Source organism: Apaloderma vittatum, unplaced genomic scaffold, assembly GCF_000703405.1.
Source record: "Apaloderma vittatum isolate BGI_N311 unplaced genomic scaffold, ASM70340v1 scaffold9916, whole genome shotgun sequence".
Classification (NCBI taxonomy): domain Eukaryota; kingdom Metazoa; phylum Chordata; class Aves; order Trogoniformes; family Trogonidae; genus Apaloderma; species Apaloderma vittatum.
This window is the reverse complement of record NW_009720084.1, coordinates 84,075-106,087: the sequence shown is the minus strand read 5'-3', so window position 1 is coordinate 106,087 and position 22,013 is coordinate 84,075. Positions and strand designations below refer to the sequence as shown.

The 22,013-nt window shown below is 43.7% G+C and overlaps 1 protein-coding gene across 1 annotated transcript in view; it reads left to right on the top strand.

Annotated features, from left to right (window-relative positions):
• The window catches only part of VIT (vitrin), a 34,344-nt gene that overhangs the window by 4,552 nt on the left and 7,779 nt on the right, over window positions 1–22,013 (top strand). Inside the window, exons 4-12 of the mRNA XM_009870891.1 lie at window positions 1,739–1,872; window positions 6,082–6,159; window positions 8,999–9,079; window positions 10,566–10,772; window positions 11,417–11,467; window positions 14,816–14,854; window positions 14,956–15,012; window positions 15,657–15,719; window positions 17,671–17,718. Coding sequence (XP_009869193.1) covers window positions 1,739–1,872; window positions 6,082–6,159; window positions 8,999–9,079; window positions 10,566–10,772; window positions 11,417–11,467; window positions 14,816–14,854; window positions 14,956–15,012; window positions 15,657–15,719; window positions 17,671–17,718 — 758 coding nt within the window. The remainder of the gene's footprint in view (window positions 1–1,738; window positions 1,873–6,081; window positions 6,160–8,998; window positions 9,080–10,565; window positions 10,773–11,416; window positions 11,468–14,815; window positions 14,855–14,955; window positions 15,013–15,656; window positions 15,720–17,670; window positions 17,719–22,013) is intronic.

Here is a 22,013-nt window from a genome sequence, read left to right as displayed (position 1 = left end):
GTTTGGTATTCCTACTGAAATCAGTTGTGTTTGAAGACGTTCCTCTACCTTTGGAGAAGTGTCTTGAGATTTGCAGATCTCTCATTCATGCATAGCAAATTACTCCTATAATGTTGTTATTCAAGTGGAAGATAGAGATGAAGCTGCTGTGACTAATAAAGCTTCAGAAAAAAAAATAGGCATATTGCCAGAGATGAATGCATATAGCTCTTGTACTTCTGGGATTGGTTTTGGTTCTCCGGATTTGAATTTAACTGTCCTTGACATCAAAGGCTGAGTAATGTGTTTCCTGCCACAGAAAAGGACACGGGACAAGAAAACATATAATAGAAATTTTGTAGCACAAATTTGGCCAGGTTTTATTAGCCATGCAAAAATACACATAAAATTTTAATGGAGAATAACTTACCAAAAGACACTGTAACAGTAGGCAGGATGCAGAGGCAGGATGCCTTCAGCTGAAAATGCTGTAAGAACTTATATAGCCTGATTTACAAATTGACTCCACCGGGAGTTGCTCAAGCTATTGCAGTGTTTCCAGTTCTGCGAAACAGCTGAGATTGTGAATAAGTCGAACAGTTAAAGGCCTTGGGACTTTAGCCCTTACCTCTGCAGTGAGCAGGGGAAGGTGCTTGTCTGCATAGAGCTGCCACCTTCTGGCTGCAGCTCCCTCTCTCAGCCCCTCACTGGGGTGATGACTGCTGGCTGACTGGCCTTCGAACAACAAATTCTTCCTTCAGATACTAGTGCACAATAGAAATTACTTGTCTCTGCACAGAGCTTGTCCCAAAGGGAAGTTACAAAATACGGATAGCCACTGCCACTTCCCCCATAGTTCAAATGCTGGCTGCCTGTATTGTTGCAGCAAAGGTTTCAGTTTTCCTTGTTTGCCAGCTGCGTTTTGTTTGCTTTGCTTATATACTGCATTTCTATGAAAAGTGAATTTCCTTTCCCCACAGTCATTTTACCAGCAGCTTCTTGCAATCATCAGAGAAAGCTACAGCTCTGCAGTTTTCCTGCAGTGGCATTACTGCCAGTCCCGCCACCACCCTAGAGGTGCAGTCACTTCCCAGTTTGCCTGCTTTCCTCATGGTGCCACCACAGGTTGCATACACTGAAGGTTTTCTCTTTGTCTTGAGATACATGTCATACGCCAAACACCATTTAATGTGCACCACACATGGAGCCCGACAGGTTTTCTACAGCTTCCAGCAGTGTCATGTGCAGTTTATTCCAGGCTGAGGTCAGAACCAGGCTTAGTTTTTTGCAGATAACATGTACTAGAACTCAAAGAAAAATGATTTTTTTACAAAAGTCAAGCAAGTGGAAGGTTTGCCTCAAATTTGTATTTCTGTCACATGGTTGGCTCGAAAATTCCCATGGGTACCTCTCTCTGTATCTTCAGTCATTCAATCAAGCTTGCAGGAATTTTAACGAAGGCAGTGGCTTGTTCGGGTGTGCAACTAGGTCAGCCTTAAACACAGGACCAGTAGATCAGTGGGAAGAGCAAACTGATCCCAACAGCACTTTGTAACAAACTGCTCTTCTCTATACGGAAGAAGCAGGAATATTTCTCAGCAATAGATTTAGTAGTAGTGTCACAGGTTCATTACAGCCCCTGGTTTAAAGGTAAAACTGAACACTTCATACCTCTTGTATGCTGAACACGTTCTAAATTTGGGGGATGAGGGGGGGGAAGAGAATTCCGACCTTCATACACCATGTTTTCCCCTTGCAGTGGTATAATCGACAACGCAGGCGGGAAGATCCTCGTCCAGAAAGTCGCCGGTCACTCCGGTTACCGCGGAAGCTTCTCCAACGGGGTCCGGTCCCTGTCACTGCCGCGTTGGAGGGAGTCCTTCCTTGTGTCAGGTACCGTGGTAGAGCCCCAGAGCCTCCTGCCCTCCCCAGCTGCTCTCCACCATCAGACCAGCCCGGCAGCAGCAGGCAGAGGAGGAAGTAGTGTTCTCATTTAAGACCTGGTTAGTCACCACAGGGCAACCCCATCTAGCTCTAGCATGAAGAATGCACTTGAGGTGGTTTTTACTTTGGGATTCCTATACAGCCTGCAGAGAGACACACATTCCAACAGCAGTGTGCTTGGTTCAGCCCAGCCTGGGTCCGAGCCCACCACAGAAGGTGACGGGGGGTCTGGACTGACTCTCTGAGAGCACCTTGACTCCTGCTATTGGTGTGTAAAATCTGACCCTCAGTATTGATGGGGAGGTCTTCCTATCGCACTTGCCCTGCACCCTGGTAAGTAGTGCTTGTAACGTAAATGAAGGACCTTTTGGCCATTTGAAGCATCCTTGTCCTGCACCTGAATTTGTATCTTCTGAGGTGACTTCTGACTTCTGTCAATCCATCTCAGGACATATACAGTCATATTGTATTTATGCAAACCCCATATTAAGCAATTCGGTTCGTCTATCCCAAGCATGTTATGAATTTGCCCGACATCTGTTAGCCAGTTTTTATATCTACTCAATGCAGGTAAGTCCATCTTAATTTAATGCTCATTCTTTTTTTTTCTCCCTATAGTATATACAGCAGCTCACTGACAAAATTTACAGATACTTTTTTTGTAATTTAGATCCCCTTTACACCAGCTTCAGATTATTTTAAACTTACTTGCACTCATTCTACCTGTGTGAACAGAGGGTCCAATTTACATCGTTTTACATACAATTTCTAAATCTAAGTTCTTGCTGCATCTACACAGTCAGTTCTTGCTGATCTGCACTTTTGGAGCTTTAGGATAGGTACAAGCAATTGATATTAATTAACTACATCATTCTTGGAAAAATCAACAGCTCAGGCAACCGAACAGCCACTAAAAATAAATAAAAATAAAAACCAAGCTCTTTTCATGAGAAAATCTGTGGACAGCAAAGAGGTCCTAGAAACTGACCAAAACTAACTGTTGTCTGGAGTTTGCATTAATATATTTGGATGCACTTTTTACAGCATTCTGCCATGGGTACACCACATTATGAGCAGGATTTATTTTGGATGAGTAGGAATTTCCTGGAATAGCTGAATTGCTACTTGTACTTGTTGCTGTTTTTTCCCCAACAAACAGCACATTGTAATTCAGGTACATAAATGGGAAATAAGATTTTATTTTTTTTTTACCTCAGCAGCTGCTCAGTTTTTATCCCATAAAACTGTAGGAATTTTTGATTTAGAGTAACAAATCTTTATCCTTAAATAATGAGACACTATAAAAGAAGATACAAAAGAAAATTACAAGCATATGTAAGAGGACATGATGAGGTATGTGTAGGCATGATGAGATTTGTCCCTCATGCACTTAACTTTATGCATGCTGAGTGCTCTCACTGATGTCAGTGCAACTATTTAGTTTATACTCTAGTTCAAGTGTAAATCTAACATATCACATAACATATATTGTATCATACTTCCCATATAAATAGAAAACTCTTAGTGTATCTACTGAAAATTTCGGAATTTTACAGAGAAATGTAGAAGACTAAAACCCCAGGGAAGCTGTGCTATTCGTCTCATCAGGCTGAGGCTGAATGCAGACAGATCTCACCCTCAAGAAGAGATGAGTCGGTTTGGGGTGGTTTGTTTTTTTTTACAATTATCAGTCATAAAAAAACAGAGCTGCATAAAGGATTGCCCAATAAAAATGCAAAGTCACCTAAGGCATTAATTTCAGGACAGCCTTAGAGCTTGAACTGAGTTCTCTGACCAAATTTCCTTTCAGCAGACCAGACCTGCATGCGATGCTGTACCCTGGAAACGTGCCAACAGTTTATTCCTAGTTAGGATATCGTCACCAAGAGTTTGTGATGTTTAAATTGTGAATGAGCATCTGCACAAAAGACTACAGAAGAGGAAACCTCGGGGGACCCTGGCGATGAAGTGGCGTGATTTAGGGGCAGTGGGGAATCAGGTCTGTCCTCTGGGATTAAAGCAGCCAGCACACCAGGAGGTATGCAAATGCCCTGGTATTCACTTTCTAGCACTGAAATGCCTTGGCACTCAGCTGAATAACTCCATTCAGTTTAGTGGGAGTTTTGCAGCTAGTGGCTTAAGAAAATAAGAGTCCTAAACCTCTGGGTTTGCTGGTCACAAATAATCATGAGAGGGTGAGCAGCCATCACCCCATAGCTTGTACTTCAATGGCCAAAAATGGAGGTTTTCAGCCCACAGGTAAACCCATTACTAAGTATGTTAAGAAAGCTCCGGCTAGTTGGAACATTCTTCAGACAGTGAACAAGACATATTACCATTGCTCCAGAAAGCAGGGCCACATTCAGGTCAGGCCTCTGACCTACTTCTTAATCACATATGGGAGGCAAGTTGCTGTCGATCAAAAACCCTAGTTACGGAGCAGTCAGCCTCTCCACACTAGCTAGTTTATTTGCACAGCAATAGGCTTCAGGCTTGCATTAGAAATCAGATTAGCACAGAAACATATGACTGCACTATTGCTGCACCCATGTACCAGCCACTCATACATGACAACTCTGCCTCTAGTGGAGACAAAGAAATGCATTTAGAGATCTTCTACAATTCTGTAACTTCTCCATCTTTATACCTAATTAGCGGAAAAGCTTCCTAGTCCTGCCTGGCTCCTCATTCCAGGTTTAGCTTGGGCAGAAGTGGATGTGAAGAGTGGTTGACCCTTCACTTAGGCCAGCTTCTGTAAGAGACCTGAGAACAAGAAGGAAGATCTTTCCAGCTTGTCCTTGCATGCCAGCTTGCCAGCTCTGGTCTTCAGTGAATCTGTGTTGACTTCAGTGGAGCTGCTCTGAGTTTATACCACTGCAAATGAGAAATGGAATGGCTTCTTACATCACTGCCTCATTAGTAACTCAAACTAACTTCTTCATCTAGGTTTTTTTTTAAGACTGAAATTTCAGAGAGGAGTAAAACAAAGGAGACAGAGACATGAAAAGGGACAAAGGACAGTGCCTTTCCAGCTCCATGTCCATCCCTGCACATAGAAGACCAGTTCCTCTGTCATATATACACCTCTTTGTGTGCCATCATGGGGAAAACAGCTCCCAGCTCCCAGGAGAAGCTCAGTCTGCAACAGCTAATTCTGTTCCATGCTGTCAGTCTCTAGACTAATTGCCCAGGATGACAAGTGGCATGCTTGCAGTGCCATATGCACTTCTTACAGAATACACCAAGGGAATAAAGGAAAGTAAACCCAGCATCACCGTCATGACTCAGGTTCTGCAGAGGTGGAGGCTGGTCTCACCTGAGGTGGTCCAGGTATCTGACACAGCGCAGCATCTTGTAGGGACAGTCACCGGAGTCTGGAAGCCCTACATCCACCAACTCCTAGAGGCCACAGCAGCCTCCCCTACACTGGGCTTCTCTGCACTTTTCCTTCAGTGGTATATAGGAGTATAAACACTACGCCAAGAGATGGAATGGCACAGCCACATGTACCAATAGAGATGGCATCTTCCGCGGCACTGAGAAGATTGGTGGTTAAAAGCTTAACTAGGAAATGTACCTCATTGTTTTAAGACAGGACTCTCATTTTAGATCTAAATATAGGTACCCTATGTTCCCACACACAAGCACAGCCTTCTCTCACTGTTATTACTGCAAAAGGCTGTTGCCAGAAATGGCATCTTGCAAAAGTGAGGTCAGAAAAGAATGCTGTGTCTGTGACGAAATGAATCCCACATTAGACATGTTTTCTAAGTCAGCTGCATAGTTGGGCACTGGAAAAGGCTGCCTAGGGAAGCTGTGGGTTTAAACACAGGTTACACAGATATCCTTCAGGAACGGTCCCCTTGTGCTTAATAGCGCTTGAGCGCAAAGGAGTTAACTAACTGACCTCTTCAAATTCTTCCCAGGACTGTATTTTCATGTTTTCTAACTTTTTTTTTATGATGCTGGATTTAGGCACTGCTATTTTTACTGGCATGGTTTCAAGATTCCACCATCAGATGAAAGAAATCAAGAAAATTACTTGGGCAGTAAAGAAGTGGGGTCTGATTCTGAAAGCATATGTTAGATGAGATTTTTATGGCAAGAAAAATTAGAATATTTTGCAATGTTTTCCAGTGATTTTTATTTTTTTTGCAGAGGGCAAGCCAAGAAAAGGTGTGACATATCCATCAACTCTTGAATATTCTTCTTCAAAAAGCACAGCTGTTAAATCAGGTAAGTAACTGTGACTGACTTTCCCTTACCTCCATTCACAATTATTTGTTGTAGCTTCTCAGTTGTATAATATGAAGATATAATTATTCAGAATCAGAAGTTCATGTATCCCTTAGTATCTCATCCAAATCCCTCACAATATATTTTGTTAAGCATATGGAAATTATCCCAGATGATTTCTATTTTTTGGTCATACCATGTTTCACAGACTTCTGTTTCCAAGTAGTTCCCCTCTTGCTTTAAATCTGTTAGTGAGCATGATGTTGTACTGATTATATGAAAGTGTTTGAGGTTATACATGTTGACCTTCTCCTAATGTTATTCATGTTATCCTTTGGCATATTCAGTGTTGAGACTATAATATTAAATAGTAACATAATACTAATGACACAGACGGCAATGCACAGCAGCTTTAGCTGAGGATGATATGATAAGGACAAACTCTGTACAAGCGTTTTAATCAGCATCCTACTCTGTAAGACTCAGTTTAAAAAGTTTGTTTTCAGAAGTCTTTGATCAAGTCTCACAGCAGGTGGTAGTTGATACTCAAGTGCACGTGAAGTGCCTCCATCGCTGAACTGGCACTTTTTTGTGCCCCCTGTAACAACTGTGTAATGTTCAGACTCTTCCTTGGGGGAATGAACAAAAACAAAACCAATGTCTCATACTACTACATACTTCCGTAACACAGCTCTTTTGCTGGAGCCTGAGCTTTCCTGAGTTTATTCACTGTGAGCCACGGTATAACAAATTGTGCTGGATCTTCTCCATAAACTCAATTGCCTGTTCCTGTATGCATCCATCCAAGGCCACACAGAGGTTTACGTGGAGCCTCGCTCTTCTCCTCTACGTTATTGGCTGGTCCTTGGAAGCAAAGTACAGAGCTCTTTCCTCATCTTTAGGCTTTTACTTGCACAAAGGCAAACATAAATCTGAAAGCTGTAGCTGATCAGACAGAATATGCCTCACTCAAAGCTGTGCCTTTAGTTTGTAATATGTTTGCGTTTAGCATCAAATAGGTACAGATTTCTATATAACCTGACTAGATACACAGAAATTACTGAACCAAACATTATGCACTGCTGGAAGGGAGGCGATAGCTTAGAAATTTTGGCTTTTTCTAAGAAATGTTTACTACAATCACCTCTCATCGTTCCCAGATATACTCACTCTTGAAGTATCAGTCCAAACATCTCACACCAGATCAAGGACAATTGCAGTCAGGGTAAAGCTCAGCAGGCTGCAAGCAACCAGCACTTAAACCCACAATATGTGAGAATCAGTGTAGAAATGGGAAACATCATCAGTTCACGTCTCAGTCATGCAAACAAAATACCAGGCGCCTGTTTCTGCAGCAAACCAAAGATGCAAGCAGCTTCCTTCACTTTGTTCTTACATCAAGCAGGGTGAATGAAAATGTTAGGATCTCAGCAACAAAGAGTGTGCGTTCACGACGAGAAAATCCAAGATGATCAAAGGAGCAAATAATAACCGTTATATCAAACCCAGTGCTCAGGGATGCCACTGCCTTGCTTTGGCCCAGCCTTGTCACACAAGTAGCAAAGAGATCTGATGCTCACAATCCATCTTCCCTAAGCCCCACCTGGCCCCATCTGCCCTTCTTAGCCTCTTTAGGCCCAGCCTTCTCAGTTGTGCTCCACTAGAAACAGCTTGTTCTTAAGATAAATCTCTCTGTAACATGGCACTGGGGCCATCTTGTGATAGAGGATTTCCTACTTCTTTTTGAATTTTAAAAAATCTACCTTTGTCTTCTGGTGTAAGCTATAGAGACCACAGTGTTTACTTGAATATTTAAATCCATTATCTGTAGGAGATAACAGCAGTCCTTTGAGGATTACACTCACTTGCTGCCAGATTAGCAAAAAATCCTGCTTCATACCTGATGAGCTGTCAGAGATGCAATTTTGGTCCTCATCCCAGGTCTGCCAGATATTCATAGTGCCAGACATTTCTTTAAATGCTACTGGTAGTTACAGTGCTTCCCAAATGCTGGGCACAGCAAGAAAAACCTTTCCAAAATTGTAACTATTCACAGTAGTTACACAAAAACAATCAAAAGGCATTGTTTTAAAAAAATGATACAAGTCTTTAGGAAACCATTAACCCTGGAGTAATTTCTCAAATAGGTCAATGCTGCCAAAATAGCTAGAGAAGAGAAAAAAATGTAAGATGAAAAACCTCCACTACTCAGACAGACATAAAAGCAGAGGCAGATTCTTTTGCAGGGTAGCAGTTATTGAACTGTAATAAATGTTCCAAGTACTTTGATGAATTTGAGTCTTAGAAGGAAAAAAGGACCAAAAAAATCTCTCTTTTCTTTCTAAGCCAGTGTGTGACATTCAGGATTTGGTCCAATGATGATCTGACAAGGTCAGGCAAGAGGGAAGGACATCTGAATGCGAATTAGTGACCAAAATATTGCATGTTAGCTGCTGTACCCCAAATACCATACACACACTGCGACTCTGATCCTCAGGACATATTGCTTCTCAGAGGAAAATTCAACAAGATGATCCATTAATCATATGAGTATTGGTTTATTAGTGGTAAACGCCCATATTTATTACTCACTTCAGAAATTCCATTGACATTTGCAGGAGCTTTTGGGCAGTAAAAATGCCTAAATCTAGTACTAAAAATATGGGGTGACTGCTCTCTAGAGAAACCTAGCCATGGCTTTTTCTCATTTGGTGAGAAAGCTCTGACTGACCTACCTAATGCCACACGATGGGATGCCTTCCTTTAGGGACTGATAATCTCTAAATGGGAGACGACTTAGAGAAGACTGCCTTTCCTAATTTGCTTAATTTTTCTTCAGAGCCTAAAAAGCAAGTGCAAGACCTGAAAGCTCTGAAGAGTGCAGACCCTGCTAGTGCCTCAGAAAAAGCATCACAACAAGGTATGAGTTGGGGATCTCCGTGCTCTTTTACAGTATCCATCCCAGTCCAAACTGTCTGCAGATTCTTGTAGGAAGCAGTTTGACACTGGTAACACGTACAGCTTTACCTCCACTGTCCAACCTCCTCTCTGTAGACTCCTTCCCAGCAAACCAACCCCATTACGTGAGTGCCTGCAATGGTGCTTGAAGGGCATGTGCCAAGTCAGAGAAGAGAGGTCACCCACACCATGTTTATGAGTTCAGGTGCCCTGAACTTCAAAAGCCTGCAGTACAGCTCTCAGCAATTTCCTATGCAGGGCACATGCCCTGAGAACCCTTTGAAGATACTGCAAGGGAGATGGCACCCTGCCTGCAGGGGCACTGGGAATGGCAAGCCCTTGGGAGCCCTCCTCTAGTGTTGAAGGCTCTGCCAGAAACCCAGCCAGCAGGCACCAAGGCAACGTCTTTTCTCTGCTCTTACTATGCTGCTTCCTTGGGTTTTCTGCTAATACTGTTAGCTCCCATCTTCCCTGCTCCTTGCAGCCTGGCATATAAAGCCAGCCCATGTGCCTGCTCCCTCCTCCAGCAGCACTAGATTGCAGGCTAACCCTCGCCATGCCCTCTGTTTTCTTTCCTTTAGCTCAGCAGCATGGAGCGGGGCAGTGTTCAGCCCAAAGAGAGCCATTCATAATGATTTTTTTCAGCTGAGTTGTTTTGTTTTTCTTCTGAGCCCTCTTTCAGCATTATCCCATTAAAACTGCCTGAGATCTGAGTTTTTCACTGGCTAGCATTAGATGGTAATTAATCCACCAGACAGTTTCATGATGATGCTTTCCAAAAGGAGGACATCCAGCAATAAAGCACAAGCTTGTGCTCTGCAGCCATGAACAGACTGCACACCGTTCCCTCTCAGTGCACACAGCGTGTCAGGCCGTCCCCAGGGAGGAGAGGAATAAGACTGAGGTGAACACGGAATATATTTTAAGGCAGCTTTTCTGCAGATAGATGGATAAGATAACAGCAAAGGATCTTTTTTGAGACGGTAACTTGAAAGAACTGTAAGCACGTTAACAATTTCGCATGAGGATATTTAGCATGCAAATTTTGCAAGTAGAATTGTCTCTCTTCTCACACCAGATGATACATTTTAAAAGTAGTAGCAACTGTGAGATGAGTCAAAGTTAGATAAAATCAGCGATTCCAGGGTGACGCTCTCCCCGACTCCCCTCAGCCAAAACCCTAACGCTCCTTGCTCTGGCTCTGACCTGCTCCCCAGATCATCGTTACCTAAAAGCTGTCTTTCTCCTGAAAGCATTTCAGTGGTGGGCAACACATTTTATTATGGTCTATGACTCAGAATCACCATCTTTTATTACTGGATGTCAGCCTGTAAACATCCTAAGGACAACACCACTCTCTGGGTTGCCTTAAGCAGTGAGCGCTACCTAACGATCCTTCCACACGTGTCACACACGGAACTGCAGTGATCTTTTCCACGTTCCTACAGGGGATGCGGTTCGCAAAGAGTATCAGACATCTCCGGTGCCCACGCCAGCTACACAAATGGCCACCACGACCCCAACACCAACGACCACAACAACAGATCCTTCCACCACAACACTGAAGCCAACCACAATGGCTGCAACGACCAGAACCACAACAGTTGCAGCTGCAGCCAAGACTAGACCTGGAGTGCACAGGATCAGGGATATGGGTCAGTAGCATGGATTTTTGCATTGCTTGTCTCCTGACCCACAGCTTTTCTAATATTTAAAGGACAAGATATGCAGCTGAACATACCATGATTTAGTGGATCATGAATTCAGTAATTCAGTGTAGAACTGTTAGGAATACATAAAAAAGTTAATTCCAGCAGATGGGCTGGAGTTAAAAGTTGTGCCTTTGAGATACATACAAAATTAGTGTGTCTCACATAAGCACAAGTGTGTAGATTCTCTGAGATGAGTTGATCTGCAGTAAAATTATGACTAATCTTTATTTTTACATATAACATACTGGCATATAAACTGATTAATGTGGGAATAACCTCTTCATCCTCAAATGCTGTCATAATTTTCAGGTATAGAAGTCAACAAATAGTTCATTGATTCATGTTATCTGGACTGAGTTCAACAAATAGGTCAAGACTCATTTTGGAATTAATTTTGTCATAACTCCCAATACATGAATGTTGTAATATATTCTTTGTAACAGCTTTTGGATTTTAAAAATTAAAACACTATGAAGGAAGACTTATATGATTTTTGCACACCTGGTTTTCTTAATATTTCTTTCTCTTATTCATTAACTTTGGGGGTTTTGGTTGAATAGCTGAAAATTAAAATCTCTTATTTTTAGGTTCTAGCAATGTCCACCCAGCATACTCATCTGTGGTAGCTGCAGCATCAAGTAAGTGTGCCACAAGGTGTGCAGTACTGTATGTTTTAAGGCAGCAATGATTCAATAACCTTTCAAGCCTCAGCAAACTCGAAGACTGAATCCAAGTCTGGATTTAAACCGAAAAACAAATGCTTGGCCTGAATGTCAGAGGCGCCTGTCACCCACAGCTTTCTGGTAGAAGAAATCTTCCTAGTGAATCTCTGCACATTTCAGCCTTGACAAATGTTGGGTTTTACAACACCTGAGGACAGAGTTTGTGCTGTTTGAATCATGCTTTCCTGTTGCTTCCTTCTGTCTTTCTCAAAGGAAGACTTGATTTATTTGTAAGATACACAACGCAGAGGGCTGCACAGCCATCTAAACTTGGGGCTGAGAGCTCTGAAATGCCGACGTACATTAAACCAATGCTCTTTCAAAAACCTCAGGCTGTGGTTCTGAGCTTGGCACAAATGTGATCTTATTCCTGGCATGCCACTCGTGTTATTGACAGCAGAGTGGCAGCTCCTCAGAGTTCTGCATCCCTATTCAGAAGCCTGCTCCCATTCCAGCCCACAGCCTGCAATGCCCCGCGCTCTGTGCCCAGCTCAGCTCAATGGCTGCATCTCTTTTCAGGCAAGGACCCTGAGGTGGGTGCTGCCTACTGCTGTAGACTACACTGCTTTCATCCCCAGCTGCAACTTACTATGGCAGTAAAAAGAAAAATAGAAAAAAAAAACAGACCGGGGATACGTAGTTTAAGTGCTAGAGAAAGCACTTCCAGCAGCTCCAGACCACCAGGGCTTTAGGAAGCACTGGGTAAGGGCTCCATCCTGGCGCTAGGGAGAACAGCTGGCATTTATTTTCAGATACTGCCTTTCCCCTCAAGTTCACCCTGTCTGCTTAGCCCATCAAAGGAAAAGGCACTGACCAAGTTGCAGAAGGCTGGGCTTATTTTGTGCACTAAGTAGCTGCTTGCCTTCTCAAATTAGTTGCCATCATTTGCAAGGGCCACTCCAAACTGCATTTCTCTTTGCCATTCTCATCCTTTACTCCACCATGCCTTCCTGCTCACTATTACACTTGCTCCCAACCAAGGTTTCTCTACTCCACTGCCTTCATTTGTCGGGATTCCCCTGGTGACTATCTGTCCTCAGTTTGTTACAGACTTCTCCTAGTCCTGCCTCTGTCTCCAGCTTCCACAGAGCTCTGCTGTAATGAATGCACACTCACATGCGCAGGCTCCCTAGCATCTCAGATTTCAAGGGAGAACAAGCCTGGCAGACTATGGAAGTGAGATTCCACCCTTTCCCCACCTACCACCACCACATTTGCCGCAGTCAGCAAAAACATGGCAGAAACCAGCTTACCTCAGGGATGGTGGTAGCAGGTCTGAGAAGTATAGCAAGAGGGAACAGTCCCAAGTCCCAGCACAGTCAAAAGGAGGATAGAGAGAAATACACATTGCTAACATGGGTGTGAAGCATAGAGTTAATTAATTTTAAAAGTGGCATAGAATACTTCTGATGCTGAGCTAATCTCTTTCTTTCCCTCTTGTACTCTCTTTCTGGTGACCTTGTAAAGAGTTCTGTACACATTTGGGCTCAGCTGTGGCAAACTCAAAACAAGGCGAGTCCTCAGGCTCAGAGTTAATTTTCATCTATCTCTTCGGGACGTCCTCATTAATGTTTATAAATATGTCAAGGGGGAGTGGCAGGACGACGGAGCCAGGCTCTTTTCAGTGATAACCCATGACAGGAGAAGGGCCGACAGGTGCAAGCTGGAGCATAGGAGGTTCCACAAAAACATTAGGAAAAACTTTTTCACTGTGAGGGTGACAGAGCACTGGCACAGGCTGCCCAGGGAGGTTGTGAAGTCTCCTTCTCCGGAGACATGCATGAACCCATCTGGATGCGTTCCTGTGTGACCTACTCTGGGTGATCCTGCTCTGGCAGAGGGGTTGGACTAGATGATCTTTCAAGGTCCCTTCCAACCCCGAACATTCTGTGATTCTATGTACCAAACTCCCGTATGGAAAGCATGTCCTGCATAACCCCATAGAACACTGCTGCACAGACAGACTTTTCCCTCCACAGCCTGAGAACTCAGCCTGGGCTAGCTCTGGTCCATCTGGAGCCAGAACTACAAGCTTACAGAGTTTAAAACCCTTGCTGGTTCTGGCAGATGAGCGTGTTAATTGCTTAAACAGGATCTCTTTGCTGTCTGGATTTTACAAGGTCCCTCAGAACAGCTCCTAGAAATCCCATCGAAGGGCTTCCAGTGGACTGTAAAGGTTCCAGTCTGGATCAAAGACAAGCTATTTGCTGTCACCTAATTTTGCAATATCAAGTTCCTAAGGAGAAGCAGTTCCTGCCTTCTGAGACAACCATTCAAAATGGTTTCATTTATGATCTATGATTTACAGTCTAGTCGAGAGGTGGCATCCCTGCCTGAAACAGGGAGGTTGGACTAGATGATCTCTAAGGTCCCTTCCAGCCTATGCCATTCTATGAACTTCTATGATAGTTCGCTGATAAAAGTATCTCACAAGCCCCTGCCCAGTGTTCACAGGAGTCAGCTAGAACACTCCCACTGATTTCAGGAGGCTTCTGAATTAATATTTCTGGGAAAACTAATGAATAAAGGCTTGTTAAAGGATAAGTTTGCTAACAAGCTTCCCAAGAATAATTAATGAATTGAAAGGCATGATTAAAGACATGGGTTTCGTCTGCAAATGCTTTGAGCCTTTAGTATTTCTGAACAACGGGAATTTAATAACCCAGTCACCTTAAAAAAAGTCTTTTGTGTAGACAGTGGTGAAGACATTTCAGACACATGAATTCTCCCACATTATTTTTGTCATTGTCTCATTATTTACAGTCTGCCTGCTTGCTTGTATCCACTCACTCTGTGCAGAAAGGCTGGTATCTGGTCTGGAGGGTTGTTTTGGGATTGGGGTTTTCCTTAACCTTCCTCACACAACTAGCACAATTGGATGGTACTGAAACAGGAATAAACATAGATATCCAGTGTGAGTGATAGAAGGAAAGTTATAAGGGAAAGCAAATCACAGCAGTAACTACAAATCTTTTAAATGCAGAGCAGAGACCTGTAGAAGTAACATTCATAACTGAAGGGAAAGTTAACCAGGCTACCCTGTGTTTGCATTGAGTAGTTGCTTGCCTCAGAGCAAGGCAATCCTTTTTTAAGTGGGCTCGACACACGTAGTTAACATCTGAGAAATCATATTAATGAAATCTCTCTGTATATGAATTATTAACTCTACAGCTACAGAATAAGACTCTATGAAAAAGCCAGGCAGCAGTAGTTCTGAACCAAATATGGTATAAATCACACTTTTCCATTTTGATGTCTGCTTAGGGCAAGTTCAGGCTGCACAAGGAAGAGGACAGAACAGAGGTATGTCTCAAATTAATAATAACTAGTAGATTTGTATTGCTAGAATGCTAGAAAACTTTGTATTTAAATTCCATGTACTAACTAATATAGTATTTTCAAAGCATTCAGGGGCACTTCCATCTCTACAAGTATCAGGAATATTTTACAACCCAACACAGGTAAAGGCATTACAATCTCTTCTCTAATTCCTCCCAGTAGCAAGTTCCACCACTCACATCTACTGAGTCATGTAGTAATGCACTATTTTTCATTCCTAATCACATTCACAGCAGGATGCAGTAAGAGCAGATATCACACTGGTTATTTCATGACAATAGTGTAACTTGTAGGAAAAATATGAAACAGGAATAATTAAAATAAACTTCTCAAAACAGTATTCTAAAACCATATATAAAGGTGGTTTACAAAACTTGCTGTTGCAAAATGAGAGGGGAATTTTGTTTCTGTCTAAGTTTGGGGGTGAAGACATGTGGAGGACACGTGGAGGTGACACGTGTTTTCAGTTTCCAGGCCCTGAGCATGATCAGTATTTTCACCAGTTGCTCCACAGTTGCACCAGTGAATAGCTGCACTGTGCAGCACCTACTAACATTTAAACTCTTCTGCTTTTGCCAACCTCTTTCAGCTTTTAAATTCTTTTTTCTTTTCTTTTTTTTTTTAATACATAGTTTCCATTTTCCCTTTCCATTTGGTTTGTAAATATGCAGAAAGACAGTTTGAGGCCACCTCATCCCTTGCAATCCTGCTTTTCTCTCCTTCCCTGCCAGCATCTAACCTCTTGCCTCTTTTTCCCATCACACAGGTATTCAGCGCCAAGAGCCTGTTGCCACCTTCCAGAGGGCTGCCAGCTCTCCAGCCCACCTGGGTAAGCAAGACTGCTAGCAGCAGATTTTCTGCTCTCTTTCATAGTTCTAGCATCCGCAAGCTAGCCCTCAGGAGTTACTGCAGACTGTTGCCACGTGTCCTGGAGGAGGACCAGGGGAAGCCTCGTGCACTGAGTACTAACCGGCAGCTTCCTGAATGCAAAAGGCAGAGAGGAGAGCTCAGTCAGTGGGAAGAGCCACTCGGATGGTCAGAGGGCTGGAGCACCTCTACTATGAAGACAGACTTGGGAGAGCTGGGGCTGTTCAGTCTGCAGAAAAGAAGGCTCCGAGGAGACCTTACTGTGGCCTCCCAGTATCTCAAGGGGTCCTACAAGAAAGCTGGTGAGGGGTTTTTTAGGATGTTGGGCAGTGATAGGACTAGGGGAATGGATTAAAACTAGAGATGGATTGGTTCAGATTGGATGTTAGGAAGAAGTTCTTCACCATGAGGGTGGTGAGACACTGGCACAGGTTGCCCAGAGAGGTGGTGGAAGCCCCATCCCTGGAAGTTTTTAAGGCAAGGCTGGATGGGGCTCTGAGCAACCTGATCTAGTGGGAGATGTCCCTTCCCATGGCAGGGGAGTTGGAACTAGATGATCTTTAAGGTCCCTTCCAACACTGACAATTCTAAGAATCTATGAACCATCATTTACTACAGTGTTTGCAACTTTCCTTATTTGTTAGTCAGAACGAGGGACAAAAAAAAATCAGTTCTGTGCAGCCTCTCACATCTGCGATCAAACTAAATCTTCTGCTCCTGTAGCTCCCAGGATCACTGATTGCCACCACAGAGGTTACCTTTAATACCAAGGGTATAAACATCACCAGTACTTTCCTCCCTCCCTGGCAGTGCAAGTCACCATCCTTCACTCACAAGCAATGGTGAGACAGGTCTGACCACCTGAGACAGGACACTAGACTGGCAAGGCAAGGTCAGGATCAGAACCAGGATAGCAAGGGACAAGAATAGGCACAGGTACAAGGAGAAAAGGTGAGGGTGTGCTTATGTGCTGCCCCTGAGCAGCATGGGCGGAGGACCCCAAAGATGCTTCCCACAGCCCTGTCTCACACACAGCCCTCACTCACAGCTCCACCGCTGCACCCAAGCCTGGGCCAAGGCAACAGGGCTGGGCTGTGGCAGGGCTGAGACCTGGCAGAGGCAACCAAATTCCCTCAGGAGGGAGAGGCTACAGCACAGATGATGGTGTCCCTGGGGCTCTGAGGGCTTTGGTGAGAGCTGAGAAGCACAGGAAAAGCGTTGCAACAGGGGAGAGAAAAGTGGGTTTTGACAATGATGTTAGAGGACATTATGCATTAGGACTTACTGTCTAACATTGGCCAAGTAAGTTCACCCAGCACCAATGCTCCTTGGCACTGCTCTTGTCCTAGCCAGCTGCTGTCCTAGTTTATCTGACTGTAACCCAGAGCAAAACATCACATTTTGGGAAAATTCTTGAGCAGGCTCCAAAAGCAAAGACACTTTGGGGTTTATTTATGAAAGCAGCAATTCTGATGAAGTTTTCCATGCCTGATAGGCTGCATGCAAAATTTAGACAACGTCTTTGGATGGGCTGAGGTAGTAGAGAAATCTGTGCCTGAGAGGTACTTGCAGATTTTCAGTAGAAATAATCTAAACCAAGTAAAAGTATACTGAAGTCAGTGTATTTGCCTCAGTACCAATGCAGTTTAGAGGAACAATACCAAAATGGATCTAAAGAGGCATATGTAAAATCATAAAAAAGATTAGTGCTCTGGAGGCAGTGATATGAGCCTCCTAAATATAGTTTGAAATGTGCACATAAAAGTTTCCAAGTTTACTGATTTCCTTAGCTCTTATTTGTTAATGATAATTTACTGTATGATTTGACCCTTCTAAATTGAGTCAGGATTTTGTAATCTCTAGTAATTCCATTATTTTCAGTAATAATTTTTCTTCTCTTTCATGTGTGAAAGCAATGGAAACAGACTCGTGGAAACTTGGATTGAGCCTTTTTGACACAGGTAAATACTTAAAGCCTCCTGTAACCAGTCTGGGATTAATTGGTTTCCATCACACATGGAAAAAGCTGAATCTACTCCTCAGGCTCATGACACTGCTGATAACAATTTCATTTTAAGGAGTAATTACTGTATTTAAAATGATAAATGAGGTATGTCATTTACATAGTAGTAGTTAAAATCATTCTGTGCTCACATCAGTCTCAAGTTCCTGCCTGAAGCAGGACCAGAACAGATGAGGTCTGGAAAGAGTTGCCAGCTACGCTGCAGGAAAGGAGTTCTAGCTACTGAAATCCATTTGTAAATAAGAGGGTATTTTTGGAATGCCACATTTGGGATTGCAATGTAGAGCTGCAATTGGTGAAGAAGTTGACAGATTATTCTGATGTCACTGTACTTAGGAAAGACATTCAGATAACAAAAGGAGGGTTCAAACTGGGCATGAAGAATAATGACCATCACTGAAATTTTCTGATATTTTAGCCTTAAAACCTGACAATATGGAGATGACAACATTTTTGTAATTTCTGGTGAGTGAGGGGCAAAACCCTCTGTATTTATATATGTATTTGTATACATGTAGTAGTCTCAGGCAGCAGCAAGACCAAGACTTGTTTCTTCATCAGGAGCAGTTACCAACAGTAGATTCTACATGTTCAATATTTAAGGCATCTCTTTCTTTGGGAACACTTAAAGCAGACTGCACAAACTACAGGCCAGTTTGTGACAGGGTACTGCTCTCTCTCTTACGAGGGGCTGGACTTTTCAATATGTCTTTTCCACCAGCAGCTTTGTTGCTGGAGAGGGCTGTGGTGGTGGCCCTTGTAAAGACCATTATCTTGAACACTCTGCTTCAAAGCTGAGGCATGACTAATCCTTGTACTGGCTGTGACTGAGCTGCAGAGCCCATAGGCATTAACTTGCAAATCCAGTGTCAGCAGCAGTGGCTGTTGAGTCAAAATTTACATCATCCCAAACGTGAACTGCTGCTTCCCCAGCAGCAGCCACCTCAACCAGAGAAAGAAAGTGTTTGTACCCTCTGTAGCTTAAGCCATCAGTGTGCTTATTTAGAAAAAGCTATGGCACTAGAGCCAGGCGTGCAGAGGGGTATTTTGAGGCAGAAAATGCCAGATTGCATTAAATGCAATGAGAAGTTGGGCATGGAGGAAGGGATGTTGTTATTAATAGTTTCTCAGCAACTGAAGCGCCTGCATAGACTAGTGTGATAAAGTTTGATGAATTCAGATTGTCACTTCAAAGGAAGGGTTTCTGACGTAGATATAGTCACTGCTGTGTTACTTAAATGAATGGGAATTTTAATCAGCATGGACAGCTGTGACAATCAGTGAAAGGAACTTTAATTAGCATGGAGTAGAGTGCCCATGCAGTGAGTTGAGATTCCCATGGCAATAACAACATTAAATTGGACTGGCAGAAGGGGGAGGCCCATAGAGACTGACCACCTCCCCAATTAGTTGGGGATGATTATTTGGTGGGTGACCTTATTGTTACACTAAGCACAAATCAGCCAGCTGACCCACAACCTTCAAGAACTGGCAATTGCACTGCCAAATAAAAATGAAAAGCACCATATTGCCTACACTTGGGTTTTCTATACCAACAAAGCTAATGCTAGCTGTATGTCTGGGTAGGGAACACGGATTTTATCAGAGGCAGAAAAATGCATGAGGCAGATAACTATGAATTATCTTCCCTATAAAATTTGGTTGCTAAAATGAATGGCACGTGTTAATATCTAATTTCACTATAGCATTAAATCCACGTACCTTCTGTCCTGCAAATAAGGCAAGCGGGGGAAATTGCACATACAGGATACCAAGCTGGCACATGCGAGGTATGTGGTGCGCATGCTGCAGGATGTACTGTGGCTTTGGTTTACTGTTCATGAACTGTTATGTGCCCATGTAATTAAAGCCTGTACCAGAACATACATAGTCAGGAGGTGAAGCTGCTATTTCATGTTTTAAAGAAAAAACCTGCAATCATTCCCATCCACTGCTTGACAAAAAGAGGCGATGTACAGGTCTTAGTCACTGCTTCCTTTCTCTCTCTCTCGTGCTACCCATAACTTCTGTGTTAGATTCACCCATTAAAAGCCAGCCTTGCCAGCAAAAACAGCCAGAGAGTGAGCTGCATCAGGGAGCTGGTCCAGCCCATCATTAACTTTTCCTTTCTTCCCAGTTTAACTCTGCTCTTGCCCTCTTCTCCTTGTGTCCCACCAACACCAGGCAGGCACAGACTCCACAGGTGGTGGGGCAGGAGCAGGCAGGAAGGTGTCTGGTGAGAGGCTCTGCCTTTGGGCAGTGGGGCTGGTTTGCACCACCTGAAGGTCTCTGTGGAACTGTGCCTCTAGGCATTTACAAACAGGCAAAGCAAGGGCGGAGAGAGGCCATTGCCAAATCACACTGTGGAGCTTTTTCTCTCCTGTGTTTGGGAGGTTATGGCTGCTCATGTAGCAGCAAGTTGCACAGCACAGCCTCAGCCTGCAAGAAACATTTGGCCCTGTGGTCACTTCCTTTAAAGTGCTCTCCTGTGGCTCCTGAGGCTTTGCTTTACTTTGCCGGGCTGCTGACCCGCCCCGCTTTGCATTTATCCAAGGAGCAGCCACGGACACACACCACCCCAAAATGCACTCTCCTCCTCTAGTGCTCCGTTTCCCCTCCCCAGCCACTGCTGCTATGGCAGAGGCTACAGGCACGGCCTGGGCAGCGGCAAAAAAGCCACAGCAGCCCTGGAGCTGCCCTAACCCAGCCAGTCACAGGCAGGGAAATTCTGAAGCGAAACAAAAGATATCACTAGGTCTGCCATAAACAAAGCAGGGTTAATCTTTGTGCCCTTTACCTGTTACACCTGACTACCCGTGCTCCCGAACAAGGCTGAGCCCAGTGTTTCAGTTAGCTTAGTGTCCTGTCTCTGGTGACAGGCAACAGCAGATGCCTGGGAACAAGCAAAGCAGAGGGAAATCAGACAGCGCTGCATGTAGCAGGTCTGTTTAGTCCCCGCAGTAGAAGCTTTCTTCACTGGCAGCTGAATTTAAAAATGAGAAGCCAAAGTAACCTTTCTGTCCGATAAAGACGCTGGAGTGTGCTATAGCCTCCCGGCAGGGGATCAGGCATCAGGTCAGCTTTACATTAGGCACTACATACTCAGACTTAATACAAACTTGGCCCCTGAACCAAGCTTTCAGCATGCAGGTGGAAGGACTCAAACTAGCTGCATTTGCCCCTTATGAAGAATGGAATGGAAATAGGAGGGGTGATGGAGGGAGCTGGAGCTGGTGTTTTCCCCCATTTTCTTGGCTGCTTTTTGCATAATGATGGCTTAGTCATTAATATCTTCAGCAACCAGTTTAGGCTGTGCAGGTACTCAGAGCTGTCACACCTCCCATCATATTTAGGTGGTGACCTTCACTTATGTCCCTTTGCCACCTGCTTTCTTTACATACACTGATGCTGTCATGCTTGGTTTACTCGTGGTTGGCTGATGTGAAGAGACAAACTCTGTGGCACCTAGTAATTTATCATATTTTTCCTATATTAAGCTCACACTCTCTAAAAGCTACCTTTTTACTGTCTCTCTGAAGTCTGGAGTCTTTCCCTGACTTATCCGGCGATGAAGATTCAAAGAAGTCTTCCTCCTCCCTTTTTTTGTATAAGAATTATTATGCAGTTTTCAAAAATAATAAGCCATTCTTTTCTTTTGACCAACGGCTTCCTTAGTGAGTTTTCAGTTTGGGGGTTTTCTGATCATTGCTTTCTCTTCTGAGGATTATCCCAGCTAAATCCCCTTAATCTTGTCATGTTGTAGTGAAAAGAACAGCTCCTTGCCCTTGCTTGGGAGGGAGATGCTGAATTGTAAGAGACTCTCACCAGACATTCAAGTCATGAGCATTCATTTCAGCATTCATTTCCCACATTTTCAAACCTTCTGACACCAGCCTGATGATGCCCTGTGAGTCAGTGCATCTCACAAGGGCATAAACTCATGTTCTCAAGGCTACTACCATCAAAATATCTCAGCCAGAGCCTCAGATAAAATCCGCTAGTGACCCATGAGACTGTTTCCAATGGCTTGATCGCAGTTCTCTGCCATTATTTCCCCTGTTTCTTTCACACTTTCCAAAATAACCCCATCCTCTAGGACCACCTGAGGAGCTGTGGCTCGCATTGCTTCCCCAGGTGTAACACGGCGAGGTGAGTTTCTGCCTGTGCCTTCCTCTCCAGATAGAAAAGCAAAGTGCTAAACCTGTTGCTCGAGTGCTGTGCAGCTTGTCATAA